General features: G+C 37.0%; 1 protein-coding gene across 1 annotated transcript; it reads left to right on the forward strand.

Moving 5' to 3' along the window:
• Nucleotides 1–9,052: 9,052 nt before the first annotated feature.
• Nucleotides 9,053–13,841, forward strand: LOC137962974 (TPR repeat-containing thioredoxin TTL1-like). The gene is made up of 7 exons (XM_068810129.1): nucleotides 9,053–10,414; nucleotides 11,657–11,849; nucleotides 11,944–12,128; nucleotides 12,208–12,541; nucleotides 12,678–12,882; nucleotides 12,969–13,075; nucleotides 13,161–13,841. The coding sequence occupies exons 1-7, from the start codon at nucleotides 9,549–9,551 to the stop codon at nucleotides 13,311–13,313; spliced, it is 2,043 nt and encodes a 680-aa protein (XP_068666230.1). The 5' UTR covers nucleotides 9,053–9,548; the 3' UTR covers nucleotides 13,314–13,841.
• The last annotated feature ends 190 nt before the right edge of the window (nucleotides 13,842–14,031 follow it).

The raw sequence follows: 14,031 nt of genomic DNA on the forward strand, positions 1-14,031 counted from the left end.
ACTTACTTGTCTCTAGGGATGTTACCTTTTTTTAGGACACATTTTTTTATTCTTCAAAAGATGTTCATCCAGGTCTTTCATCAGTTTAGGAAACTCCGAGAACTGTTGTGCCACTTGATATGGATCTATTTCACCCCCCTGAAGTAGCAGTCGATACCACACCTGCGGAGTTTACGGATTCCTCTGAGGTAAACACATCTTCATTTGTCATATTTGGTCCACAGTTTAATATTAGACCCATGGCTCTATAAAAAGGAACCTAGGACTTACACTTGGCCCATCGCTTTGCGAAAGTAGCCTAGGACTTGCACTCGGCCATCCACTTCTCATCCTATATCAGATTTTGTTTCTCACATCGTTTGTCTTCTTCTTCTTGTTAATTCCTTCCATATATCTCTTTTTTATCTGCATCACAGTCATATTAGGAGGCTCGGAGACATCCAGGATGGAAGACAACAATGGAAGAGAAAATGATTGTTTTATATGAGAATCAGATATGGACCATGGTTTTGCTTCCTTCCGGGAAGAAAATCGTGGGTTGTAAATGCGTTTTTACCATTAAACACAATCCTGATAGTTAGGTGGCCCGTCTTAAGTTCCGTCTAGTAGCAAAGGGATACAAAGTGTTATGGAGTTGATTATGAGGAAACGTTCTCCCTGATGGCCAAGTTAAATTCGATACAAATTTTACTATCACTTTCTGCAATTTTTTCTTGGCCAGTATATCAAGTACATGTGAAAAATGTTTTTTTAAATGGTGATATTAAGGAGGAGATATATATGTATCAACTACCTGGTTTTGTTGTTGAGGGGGAGTCAATATGTAGATTGAGGAAACCAGTATATGGTTTTAGTCTCCTTGGGTTTGGTTTGACAAATGTAGCCAAGCCATGTTGCGATTTGGATTCAATAGATACTCAGTAGATCATTCCAACTTTTTAAATAATACCTTAAAGGGAAGTGTATTACTGGTGGCTTATGTAGATGATATTGTCTTGACTGACAGTGATGTGGAAGGTGTAAAAGAAGTCAAAGAGAAGATATGCAAGGAATTCAAAATGAAAGACCTTGGACTTCTCAAATATTTTGTGGGTATTGAGGTCTTCTAATCAAAACATGTGATTATCTTATCTTAGAGGAAGTATGTTCTTAATCTACTAGAAGACACATGAATGATGGGATATTGACCGATAGCTACTCCTATGGATGCTAACACAAAGTTGTGTGCAAGCTCTGGTGAAGATGTGGATGTGGGTAAATATCAGAGACTTGTGAGGAAACTTGTTTATCTTACAATGACCAAACTAGATATATCATATACCATAAGTGTGGTTAGTCAGTATATGCATAAACTACAAGTTATTCACTGGCAAGCTCTGGAGAGGATCCTCTGATATTTTAAAGGAGCTTCAGGCACGGGACTTCTATATAATGTCATGGTCACCTCAATATTGAAGGATTTGCGGACGCAGAGTGGGATGGATCACTTGATGATAGGAAGTCCACTTTTGGGTATTGCACTTTAGTTAGAGGAAACTTGGTTACATGGAGGAGTAAAAAGTAAAATGTGTTGCAATATCCAGTGTTGAAGTAGAATATTGAGTTATGGCCCATGCAATTGGTGAACTTCTATGGATCAAATCCCTGACTAAATTAGGGTTCCACGAAAAGTCTCCTATGAAACTATATTGTGATAACGAGGTTGTCATCCACATAACTTCAAATACAGTCTTCCACGAGAGAACAAAACATATTGAGGTAGATTGCAATTTCATTCGAGAAAAATTACAAGTTGACATTATATCTCTCAAAAATGTTTCATCACAAGGACAAGCGGGAGATATACTCACAAAGCAGGTCACATCCAAGATACATACCACTATATGCAAGAAGTTGGGTATTTATGATATTTTCTCTCCCCTAACTTGAGGGGGAGTGTTGAAAGATGTAACCCTAGTATAGTGACAATGATGTAAAATCTTTTTATTTTTGTCCTTTTCCTCCCTTCTCAAGGTAAAGGGCATTGATGTAATTTATAAGATATTCAATATTATAAATACACGATGAGGGGGAGGATTAGACATTTCACCTAACCCTATCCTCCTTCTCTCCTCTCATTTTCACTCACTTAGCCGAATTCTCTCCTTCTCCTTCTTCTCTCACTCGAACATCTTCTCTTTCTCTCTTCTTTCTCTCCTCCTCTTGCAACTCTCCTCAGCCTAAATTAGCTTGGTTGTTATTCATTACATGGGAACCTAAATCTAACATAATGCAAGGATGATTGAAAGAGATGAAGGTTTTATAAGGTGGGATCACTCTTTTTCTCTCTAAAGCACTTTTGAAAGGGAATTTACAAGATAAAGCTATAAATGCTCATACCTCTCTTTACTCATGGTTTGGTGGGGGTATTTATAGTTTCCCGAACTCAAACTAGCCATTATTTGTTTGTTGGCAAAAATCAGACCAATGATTGATTGATCACTGGTAAGTGACTAATTGATCAATCGATCATAACAACTACTTTTCTATTAGATAGTGACTTATTGATAGATCAATATGTTGCCATTGATTCAAAAAAATTAAGTTAAATAATCATTACCAGTGGTTGATCGATCAATTGAGATTCCCTTGGGCTATGCAATGCAAGTATGATCGATCATGCTTGAAGTCCCTTACTTTCATGGTTCTAACTGATTAACAATCTATTGGGATGATCGATCATTCCTTGTTAATTTAGCTTGCCTAGACAACTATGATCAATCAAAATTTGTTAGATAATCGATCATACGCTATAGCACGAAATGGCCATATCCTGGATGATCGATCAACCATACCATATGTAAATGTATTTTCATGATTTATATTATTGGCCTGCACAGATCTGGATGATCGATCATAGTAAGTGATTGATCGATCATTCCAATGCCAAATGTAAATGTATATATTTATATAGCATGAAAATTTCTCTCTAAGTGCTTTAACATGTTTTTAAATTATATATATGATGATTCTAAACATGTCTATATACAATTTATATCCTTAAGCCTTGATCTTCACAAGTACTTAAAGGAACAAAAGTTAAAATACTCTCATAAATAAATTAACTGAGTATAACTATTTGTCTATTGAAGCTTAAACTCGAGTCTTCACGTTGACTTCTTCCTTGTGGGTCCTTCCTCAAGATATGTTCTTCATTTTGTGCTTGAGGTCTTTATTTTGGTTTTGATGCTTTAAACCTTGAGATGCTCTTGAAGATTGAATATCTGAAATACTAGATTTGTAAGTTATTTTCTCAATTAAGTTTTGTTTTCATCAAAAGCAATGTGAGAGTCAACCTATGGTCAACATTTCCTACTTCTGAGGTTCAAATGGCCCATTCTTCGTCACATGTCATATGTCCCAATCCATGGATTGGAGGAAGAACCCGTGTTTGAAATTTTTTTTACTAATTTAGCTCAATTAGCTGGAATTTACATCGAAGATATTTTGGTTCCCTTTAAGCCACATATAGTTCAAATACAAGCTTTTACAATCAATCTCCTCAAGAGATTGGCTAGATTCTAGCTCTAGCTAGGCCTTTTCTATCTAGATGAACCTTTCTCAAAAGAAAATTACAAAGAAAGGATAAAAACTTACACCCTTGATCACTTGGAAAGTATCTTCTCCTTGAGAAATCCAAACCTCTAGCTTTGTAACATAATGGAAATGTAGAGGTTTGGCTAATGTAGATGCAAAGGAGATGATTTGAGAAGAGAGTGTGGGATTTTCAAGAATGTATGCTTACTCTTCCTCACAAAAACACTTTGAGAAAATTTTCAAGGATTTGAAAATAAAGGCTTAATAAAATGCCAATAAATTTTCATTAACCTCTAAATGAGAAGTATAATCGGGTATTTATAAGTTCCCCAAGCCAAGCTGGCCATTTTTTACCCGTTTTCAAAAGTCGGTGTTTACATTGATTGATCATTGTAAAGTGATTGATCGTTCAACTATTTTTCTGTTTGAATGTGTCTTATTGATCAATGGTATGATTGATCAATATCTTCACATTGGGTTTGACATTTTAAGCGGATTGATCAATGCCAAGGTATGATCAATTAATCAGGATCCTCTCTAGCAGTGCATTGCAAGTATGATCGATTGATGAACTTCCCATAATTGATCATGTTTTATGTCCCTGACTCACAAAGTTTTGTATGATCGAGTAGTCTTGTTGATTGATTGATCAACCAATATGAAATTCCCTTACCGAGAAAGTATTGATCAATTAGTCCAAATGGGAAGATTGATCATGTTTTATAGCACGGTTTGGCCATGTTCTGGATGATTGATCAATTGACTTTGGTTGATTGATCATGCTTTATAATCTTGGCCTATGCACTTATGGATGATCGATCATTGCAGATGTTGATTGATCATTCCAATGGCAATTCAACTAATTTACGTTGAAAGCATAAGAATGCATGATTCTAAGTGCTTCTAACATGTTTGAAATGTGTATATGATAGTTTTTAAAAAATGTTTGAAAGCATGTTATGTCCTAAAGCTCCAAATTTGCATTGTACCTTAAATTGAAGGAGTTGAACAACTCGCTTTTACATAGACTAAGTTTGATATGTCCTAAAGCTCCAAATTTGCATTGTACCTCAAATTGAAGGACTTAGACAACTCTCTTTTACATAGACTATGTTTTGACATTTCTCAGTAAGTCATAAACTCTAGTTTTCACTTTGTCTTCTTCATCTTCAAGGATGCTTCTTCAAGATTTGACTTTCCATGATGCTTAAGGTCTTTGAAAAGCTTGATTCATTTTGATGTTTTAGACCTTGAAATGCGTGTCTCTTGAAGGAAAAATATATGAAATACTAGATTTTTAATTGTCAACTCTATTAAGTTTTGTTATCATCAAAATCACGAAGAGAGTCAATATACATTCAACAATACCATTAACAATTATCTAGAATGATGCAAGGCATAATTATAAATAATTATTGATCAAATTTTATAAGGAATGATCAATCAACCAAAAATTTTCTATCTTTGTAAAAAAACAGATTGATCAATGATTAAATCAATAGACTAAGAAAATTTTTAAAATAGAGTCATTTGAAGGGATTGATCGATCAATATAATTAGTACACTCAATCAATCATATTATTTTTGGAAGAGGTTGATTGATAGTTCATTAGGACGATCAATCAATCACTCAAAAAATAACTCTGTTAGAAAAAGTTGCCCGATCAATGTAAACAGATTGATTGATCAATGGTATCAAGCTGTTAAAATTGATTTTCTCCAATGTTCTATAATATCTAGTTTTCAATCCTAGGCTATAAAAAGAGAGCCTAAATACGACCTTAAGAATTAGAGAGCTTTCAACTCCAAATCAGAAACTTCAAAGAAAAATTTCTTTTTTTTGTTTTTTTTTTTTTTTTGAAAAAAGAAGAAACTTTTTTCTTTCTTTCAAACCTTTCATCTTCTCTTTAATTTCTTTATTCATACTTAGTTTCCCACAAGCTCGGTATCTTATTTACCTATTCTTAAAGGTTTGGAAACGTGGAACTCATTGGAACTAGGGCTATCTCTCCAAAATGGTGTAATTTTTATTTTTTTGCTTTTGTAATTGAATTTTTTATAAAGGTTTTTCTAGAACCTTGAATCTTGAAAGTTTGGTCATCTAAAGTCATGAATCTAGAAAGGGAAGTGTCCACTAGAATCAGAATCCAGTCGTGTCATAAGAAAATCTATTTGAAAGAGATCATGTGAAGTACAATTGGGGTTTGCACTTGTTTGGTGAATTTATACTTTTATTTACTAAAGAGAACTTAGTGAATTTTCCCAAGCAAGGATTTTTTGCAGTAATTGCCATTAGGGGAACATCGATAGCGAAAAATACTTGCCTCCTTTTTTATAGTGTTTGCATGCTTGCTATACTCTTGGATTTTACTTTTTGTTTGCCCTTAAAAATTTTAAATTAGTACTAAATTCACCCCCTCACCCCTAAGATGTCATATGAGCTAATAACCACTTTAATGCTTCTTAGTTTAATTTTTCTATGATTACCTAAAATAGTAGGAAGTCATTTTCTTATCCTCTTTAATAGTTTTAAAAAAGCAAGAGTAAAGTGAATCATGCGAAAAGTTTCTACTCCTTAAAATTGACACTAAAACAAAAAAAAATGGTCCATGCAAAAAAGATTTTATTAGTCAAATTTTTATAGTTCCCTATTGGCCTAATAAATGAACCCTAAGAGAAATGGACTTAGTTGGTATCAAAGTTATCACTTAAAACATGATTTCTAGTTCTTTGGTTGCTTCACAAATTGATCGTTTCATGCATGAAAATGTTACACAAAATCCCACACCATATAGAAGTGACATAAAAAAAAGGGAAAAGCACTTTGAAATATTATAAGAAAACGTAAGATGTAGAAATAAATTATGTATATAAGATCAAGAAATAAATGGAAACATATGGATACTTTTATCAATTGTTGAGGTTATACACAATTAACTATTTAAGAACTACTAAGAAATGAACAAAGCTTCCTACAAGAAGAATTCTTGTAGGTTCGATAGCCAAATGATTAAATGACATAACTAATGATAATTATCGTAACTAAAAAATACCAAATACACTCAAGATAATTAATTGTGACTAGTTTGTTTTACATCGTTAAATAGCTGGTTTAAATAAATTCCTAGAATTTTTTATTCAATCTCTTATTTTATGTAATATATAAAAAATGATTTAGTTTAAGTTTTAAATGAAATTGAAATGAATTTTAAAATGTTGAATAACTTTCTAAAATGATGCCTTGGAGTTACCTACAAGATTGTACTAAAACTTATTGGATATTTTGTTTCAATTTCTAAAATAATTTCCCAGATAACAAATTTCCGCCCCATAAGAATTTCTAATGATGTTTTAGATTTAAAATTAATAAAAATAATAATCGAGTAAAAGCAAGATGGTTTATCATAAAATTTTGTGTAAAAAGGACAAGGTTGGGTTTGACTTCTCGAGTCAATTGGGTTTAACTACTTGTCAATCTCAATAATATCATAATACTTAAAAAATATGAAAAAACTTTCTCACGGAGAGATAACCTTCTCTCTTGATCTATTTGGAGGAGGGGACAAAGCAGAGCAATTGGCAAAAGGTTTCTCTCTCATTGTTTTAACTTTTTAGGAGTAAGGAGAGGATAATAGTTCCCTTCCCCTCTCCTTTGTTTTCTTTAGAAGGGAGAAGAGAGTGCCACCCCACCCATTTTCTAGTGTTAACATATCAGGAGCCTTGACCCTCCCTTTGATTGACACCTGGAAAGGTTCCTTTGCTATAGACACCAAAAGAGAGCTACTTTTGTAGCATGTAGGGTAAAATTTGACCATGTGACAAGTGACCCTGTTGGTTGAGCTAGCTGTTAATTTCTTGGACCAATAAACTTGGCTTGGTGAAGTGAGTTTTGATACTTTTCATCTTTGATCTCAATATGGAAAATAAATCCAATTGAAGTTCATTTAATTTATTGGTTCAACTTTGTTGGGTGTTGTAATATTGACAATGACAAAAAAAAAAAAATGGGAAGAAACATTAGTTAAAAATTAAATAAGGGATCCAAGAGAACAAAATCCCGGATTAAAAAAATTAATGCTGAATAATTCTTTTGTTGATCTAATTTACTATTCAATATGAGATCCTCACAAGTTCTTTTTTAAGGATTGCTCCATCTCTTGTTAGGAAATGAAAATGGAGCCATTTTTTTAATTAGTGTATTTCCTTAGTTTTTTACTAGGTTAAATTTGAAACTTACATCTTACCAATGTTATAAAATCCAATCTAGCAAGGTAATTGGGTCAAGATTTGACCTGGTTCAATTGGGTTTGATTGTCGAGCGATCCATTTTGGTGTTATCATGATATATATACACACAGTTGATCCAATACAAAAAACCATTTGGTGTGAAACATACGAAACAATTATCTCAGCCGTTTGCAACGAGATAGTCGTTGATTCTGATTAGATGGCTGAGATAACGTTTCGTATGTTTCACACCAAATGATTTTTCGTATTGGATCAGTCGTATATATATATATATATATATATTATTTTTATTTAGGAGGAAGAGATTCCCACTATTGCACCCAAATAATTTTGAAATAAGAAATGAGGAGGAAAGGGCAGAACCCCACTCCTCAAAGGGAGGAAGAGAGGAAGGGAAGCCATTGCCCTCTCTCCCCTACTTTAAAGTCAATAGGGAGGAGTTATTTCTCTCACAACCTCCAGCCTCTCTTCCCCATCTTTGGTGTTGGTTGGGAGGAACCATCCTCCAACAACTAGGAGGGTGACAACTCCTCAATGTCATTGCCAAAACAAAAAAAAGGAGAAAAGGGCATGATCAAACACCCCTCCTTGTTATTATGTGCAAGGGAGGGTGACCCTACCCCAGCTAACTAAGTTAAGTCAGCCAATTCTTTGGTTTAATTTACAAATTGGCCTCTATTTGAACCTAGTGCAACCGATTAATATTTTAGCCTGTAGCCTTGGAGAGCCTCTCTGTCACATACACATCTCGTTCACAAACCCACTATCCCGTTCCGTTTTCCCTCGTTAACCACCAGAATCTTCGGGGAATATTTTTGAATTTCTGGACGCCGTTACGGTCCTGTTTATCAGCATAGCTGGACGCCGCTGGATTGCTTAGGGTTTTCTGAATGGTCCAGCTGTCACGGTATCGTGCACATGGCCAGCTGCCCTTGTCTTCTACTTCCTTTGTTTTACCGTATTACCCCTCTTTCTTTTCTGAATGACACGTTCCTATATTTTTTTAATTCCTTGACCTGGGTGAAACTTGAGATAATGATTCTCCAGTGCTGAGTCAGGACAAGTTAGAGCGGATTCACTTTGGGGCATTTTCGTACTTCCGTTTTGGGGGTATTTAAAACCTTCCCAGGAAGCCAAATCTCGTTACCAAATGAAATTAAAGTTGCAATGAAAAAAGGGCAATTCAATAATGGTTTCTCACGTCTGCAGCTCTTAGCCTGCGCGTTCTTCCAAGGAAAAGAACAAAACAGGAATGGAAAGAAATCAAGAGAAAAGGAAGCAGATAAGCAAGAGAAAATCGTAGAATGAGGGAATGAGGGTAAAGAAGGTGAGAGGGAGAAGAAGAGGAGGCGGGTGAAAGAAAGAAAGCAAAAAAAAACAAAAAACACAAGGAGAGAAGAAGAATATAAAAGAGAGCTCCCTTCGCTCTTTCGTCCTTTCTTCTGTGCTCTCTCCCTCTTCTCTCTTTCTCGTCTGTCACTAAACTTTTCTAACACCCGCATTCATTCCTTGCTTCCTCCTTTCCAATCACGAGATCCCCATCTCTTCTACATGTCTTCTTCCTCCTCCTCCTCCTCCCCCTCTTCTTCTTCCTCTTCCCAATCTTTCTCTTCTCTATCGTCTCCTTCACTTCCTCGCTGTCGATACAGAGACTGATTGCAGACCCGACCATTTGTACAATAACAGAAACTTGACCCTTCAAAGTCTTGATTTTTCTCCAAAAAATGTCGCATTCTGAAGGTAATCCCCAGAAGCCCTCTCAGGAACTTGGGCACGATGCCCTCGCCGACCGTTTCAACTCCGTTTTAAGCTGCGAAACTAACAAACCTGATTTCAAAGAACTCGATCTGGGCTCTCCCGTCTCTCCACTAAGAACCCACGTCTCCAGAGCTGCGAGCTCCAGTTCCAGCTCTTCTGGCTCCGTGTCTGGAAAGACCAACGCAAATGCCGTTGCTAGGAGATCCGACAGTCACTCCGGTGAACTCTCAGGGTCGAGTGAGGGCTCTCCCACCGCTGCCGAGAGCGCCCGATCCTCTCGTCCTCGACCCGGCCACGCCCGCTCCAATTCCGGTGGTGCCCCGCTGATCTACTCGGGTGGCAGTTCCGTCAGCTCTCCTAGCACCAATTTCTTGCCTAGCGGCAACATTTGCCCGCCGGGCAAAATTGGCAAACCCATGGCTAGCCGTTATCCTACCCGAAGCGATGTTTTGGGTTCGGGGATGGGAAATTATGGCCATGGGAGTATAATGAGGGGCAAAACAGTGGGCGCTGCGTCGGCCAGCGTAACGGGCAATATTCAGTCTGCCGGGGCCACTGTGATGGTCAGGAAGGGGATGGCAAGTACGGATCCGGAGGAGGTCAAAAGAATTGGTAACGAGCAGTATAAGAGGGGAAATTTTGCTGAGGCTCTGGGTTTGTATGATCGTGCTATAGCAATGTGGCCAGATAATGCAGCTTGTAGGAGTAACCGTGCGGCGGCTTTGATTGGTCTCGGGAGGTTGACAGAAGCGGTTAGGGAATGCGAGGAGGCTCTGCAGTTGGATCCTGCTTTTGCAAGAGCCCATCAGAGGCTGGTATCTCTGCATTTACGGTAAGGAAAATCGTTGAGTCCCATTCTGTTCGTAATTTGCTTTCTTTTCTTTGTGCCTTTGTCAAGTTTGAACCGGAACATTGGGAAATGGCTGTTTAATTTCCCCTTTGTGTTGCTTAAGACGTTGGATTTACTTGTTGCTTTAGTTTAGTTGGGATCGTTGGACGTGCACCGGGTTAGAGCACTCGTTATGATGGTGCTGAAGTAAATGTACTTTTCTTGTCGAAATTTTTTGCTTCTTTGCTGTTGATTGCGTTCTTATTTCATCTTGGTCTGCTTTTGTTTATTTATTTAGGTTTACAGGTGCATTTGCACTCTTAGGTTCCTTCCTTTTCGATATGTGTGCAGTTAAGTAACTTATGCCGGTGGCACTTCATTAGAGTGAGTAGGTTCACTTGTTTCCGTCTTTTTCACCTTGATATTTCAGAGTCAATGTATCCGTGTTCCAGCAGTTCTTAAGTTGGGCTTCTTTTTACTATGGCTGCCTTTATCTTTCCTGCTCTGCCAGTTTCACCGACATTCACCTCCGTTAATGTTTGTTGCTCTTTGGCCTCTTTTAGCATCTCATCCCTGTTTGACAATTGCAGACTTAATTGACCACCCCATTTTGTCATTTCTTCTGTTATTAGCATTTATGAAATTCTGTTTTTAAGGTGGTTTTCAACATTCAAGCACTTTGTTTCATGTCTTGACTAATTATGCTAGTGTCCAGTTTCTCGTTGCATACACCTATGAACTGAGGTGATTTATTTTATTGGGTCAATTTCTGGTTGCATGGTTGATTGGGTTTGATACTATTAATAATTTTTTATGCATTTTCCTGTTCTCTTAGTATTACTGTTTGTTGTGCTGTCACACATGTTTCTCTCTCTCTTTCTATATATATATATATATATATGTGTGTGTGTGTGTGTGTGTGTTTCTATGTATGTACGTATGTATGTTTATAGTCTCCTACTGGCTGTTTGGTTTGGATGGATAAGTTTGTTGTTCAGCCTCTTTGTTTTTTATTATACCGAGATTTATCTTATCAAGAGTCTAATTGCTTAGATTGTGTGATCCTTTTGTAGGTTATCTATATATTTCATATATCTATATATATGTACATATGTAGATATAATCTCCCACAGGTTATTTGGTTTGGACAGATACATTTGTTGTTCAGCCTCTTTGTTTTTTTGTTATACCGAGAGTACTCTGAATCAAGAGCCAGATTGCTTAGATTGTGTACTCCTTTTGTAGGTTAGGGCAGGTTGAGAATGCCCGGAGGCACCTCTTTTTTGTTCAGATCCCTGATACAAGTGAGTTACTGAAGCTACAAATGGTTGAGAAGCACTTGATCAGATGTAATGATGCTCGAAAAATTGGTGACTGGAAGAGCGTATTGAGGGAAGGAGATGCTGCAATTGCTGCTGGGGCAGATTCTTCACCTCAGGTAAAAATTCCTGATTAATATACTGCATCACATTGTTGAGTATAGTTCCCTTTATTGCAGGATATTTTCTGATGTTAATATCCCATATTTCCAGTTGTTTGCATCTAGAGCAGAAGCTTTACTCAAGCTCCATCAACTTGTTGAGGCTGATTCTGCTGTTTCGAGCTTACCAAAATTTGAAGTCTCTTCTCCTTCATACTCTCAATCCAAATTCTTTGGGATGCTCTGTGATTCTTACCCATTTTTTGTTAAAGCACAAGTTGAAATGGCATTGGGGAGGTGAGCCACAAATTTTATGTTCCAAAGTGATTAGGTTAGGAATTTGGGCGAGTGAGAATTGATGATGGATGTTTTTCAGGTTCGAGAATGCAGTTGCAGCTGCTGAGAAAGCTAGTCAGATTGATCCTCTTAACGTTGAAGTTGTGACTGTTCTAAACAGTGTGAGGTTGGTTGCAAGAGCACGTGCCCGAGGCAATGACCATTTCAACGCTGGAAAATTTTTAGAAGCCTGCATGGCTTATGGAGAAGGTCTAAAGTATGATCCTTCCAATCCTGTTCTCTATTGCAATAGGGCAGCTTGCAGGTATAAACTAGGACAATGGGAGAGATCTGTTGAAGATTGCAACGAAGCTTTGAGAATCCAGCATAATTACACAAAAGCCCTTTTACGTCGTGCAGCCTCTAATGACAAGGTAAGTTTTCTTTTCCTAGGTATTGTGTCTTGGACCATTTTTTTTTTTTTTCTAAAAATTTACTGCCCATTTATGACTTTTCTTTTTTGTAAATCTATGGATGTTGTTGGTTAATTGTCTTTTTTGAAATATGAAGCTTGAGCGCTGGGCTGATTCTGTTAGAGACTATGAGGTTTTGCGGAAGGAGCTTCCAGGTGACAAAGAGGTTGCTGAGGCTCTTTTTCATGCACAAGTAGCATTGAAAAAATCACTGGGTGAAGAGGTTTACAACATGAAGCTTGGTGGTGAAGTTGAAGAAATTTCAGGAATGGACCCCTTTATGGTGGCTATATCTTCTCCTGGTAGGACATCATCTGTTCCTATTCTCTCTATTATAGTTCTCTCCAGCATTTATGACACCCTAATAATATACATATTCCTTCTGCAGGGGTCTCTGTGGTTCATTTCCGGGAGCCTTCAAATCCCCAATGTGAACAGATATCCCCATTTGTGGACATGCTACGTCTTCAGTATCCCTCATTGAATTTTCTTAAGGTAACTCATCAGTGAATGAAAATTTTCTGAACTCTTTTTTCTTCACATATAATCTCACTGCTGTGATTGTTTTTGTCTAATGAAGGTTAATGTGGATAAGAACCCAGCAGTAGCTAATGCTGAGAATGTGAGGATTGTTCCAACATTCAAAATTTACAAAAATGGAACACGGGTGAAAGAGATGATCTGTCCAAGCCAGCAAGTACTAGAGCACTCGGTTAGGCATTATAGTTGCTGAGTCACTGATGTTTCATTTTCCTGCTCGTGTGATATTTCTCTTCATCTTCCTATTCATAGACACCAAACCAGATCCTGTCTCTGTCAGCGATAACTTCAGAGTAGTCAAAACCAGAGGGAGACAGCTAAGTTTTTTCGGTTCCTACTCACTTCATTCATTCTTTCGATTTTTGTCGCTCTGGTTTCATTTTTCCTCCCATCTTTTTTGTTTAATTCTATTGCTTTGGCCCGCCTTTATCATTCTAATGTCCCAATCATCAAAGGGACTAGAGAAGAAAGAGAAACTGTACAATTGATTGGCTTTGTACCAGAAATTAAGAGAAGAGCAAAGCAGTGAAGAAAGTTTTAGGATGGTTGGCGGAAATTCGTGTAGATGTATATAGAAATCAGCATATATACCAATACTGGAAGTCATGGATGGATATCTAGTGGGCACTATATCTGAGTAGCTGGATGATTGTTATTATTCATGTTCATCATTCTATCATTTTATTCATGAAAATAGAAACTCCATTTATTTTATTCTCAACCGTCTTTCAAGTTAGGCCATTACTGGGCTGACAGATTGAAACTTTAAATTTGCTTTACTTGGAACCTGTCGTGCCAAATATAGAGTGATGACAACAGCCAAGTGGGGTGCACGGTAGCTGTTATTCAATGTTGTTTTTCCTCTCGGATTTTGCAGTCGTATGTGCTGCTGCTGCCCTCAAGGGAATTTC

This window comes from Aristolochia californica, unplaced genomic scaffold (assembly GCF_029961685.1).
Source record: "Aristolochia californica isolate CCGP_79_NKW_82.1479 unplaced genomic scaffold, dmAriCali1.0.hap1 SCAF_4, whole genome shotgun sequence".
Lineage (NCBI taxonomy): Eukaryota > Viridiplantae > Streptophyta > Magnoliopsida > Piperales > Aristolochiaceae > Aristolochia > Aristolochia californica.

Coding starts and splice junctions, on each gene's coding strand:
- LOC137962974 (XM_068810129.1), top strand. CDS start 9,549: ATGTCGCATTCTGAAGGTAATCCCCAGAAGCCCTCTCAGGAACTTGGG. Junction 10,415..11,656: donor CTGGTATCTCTGCATTTACG/GTAAGGAAAATC, acceptor CTCCTTTTGTAG/GTTAGGGCAGGTTGAGAATG. Junction 13,076..13,160: donor CCTCATTGAATTTTCTTAAG/GTAACTCATCAG, acceptor TGTCTAATGAAG/GTTAATGTGGATAAGAACCC.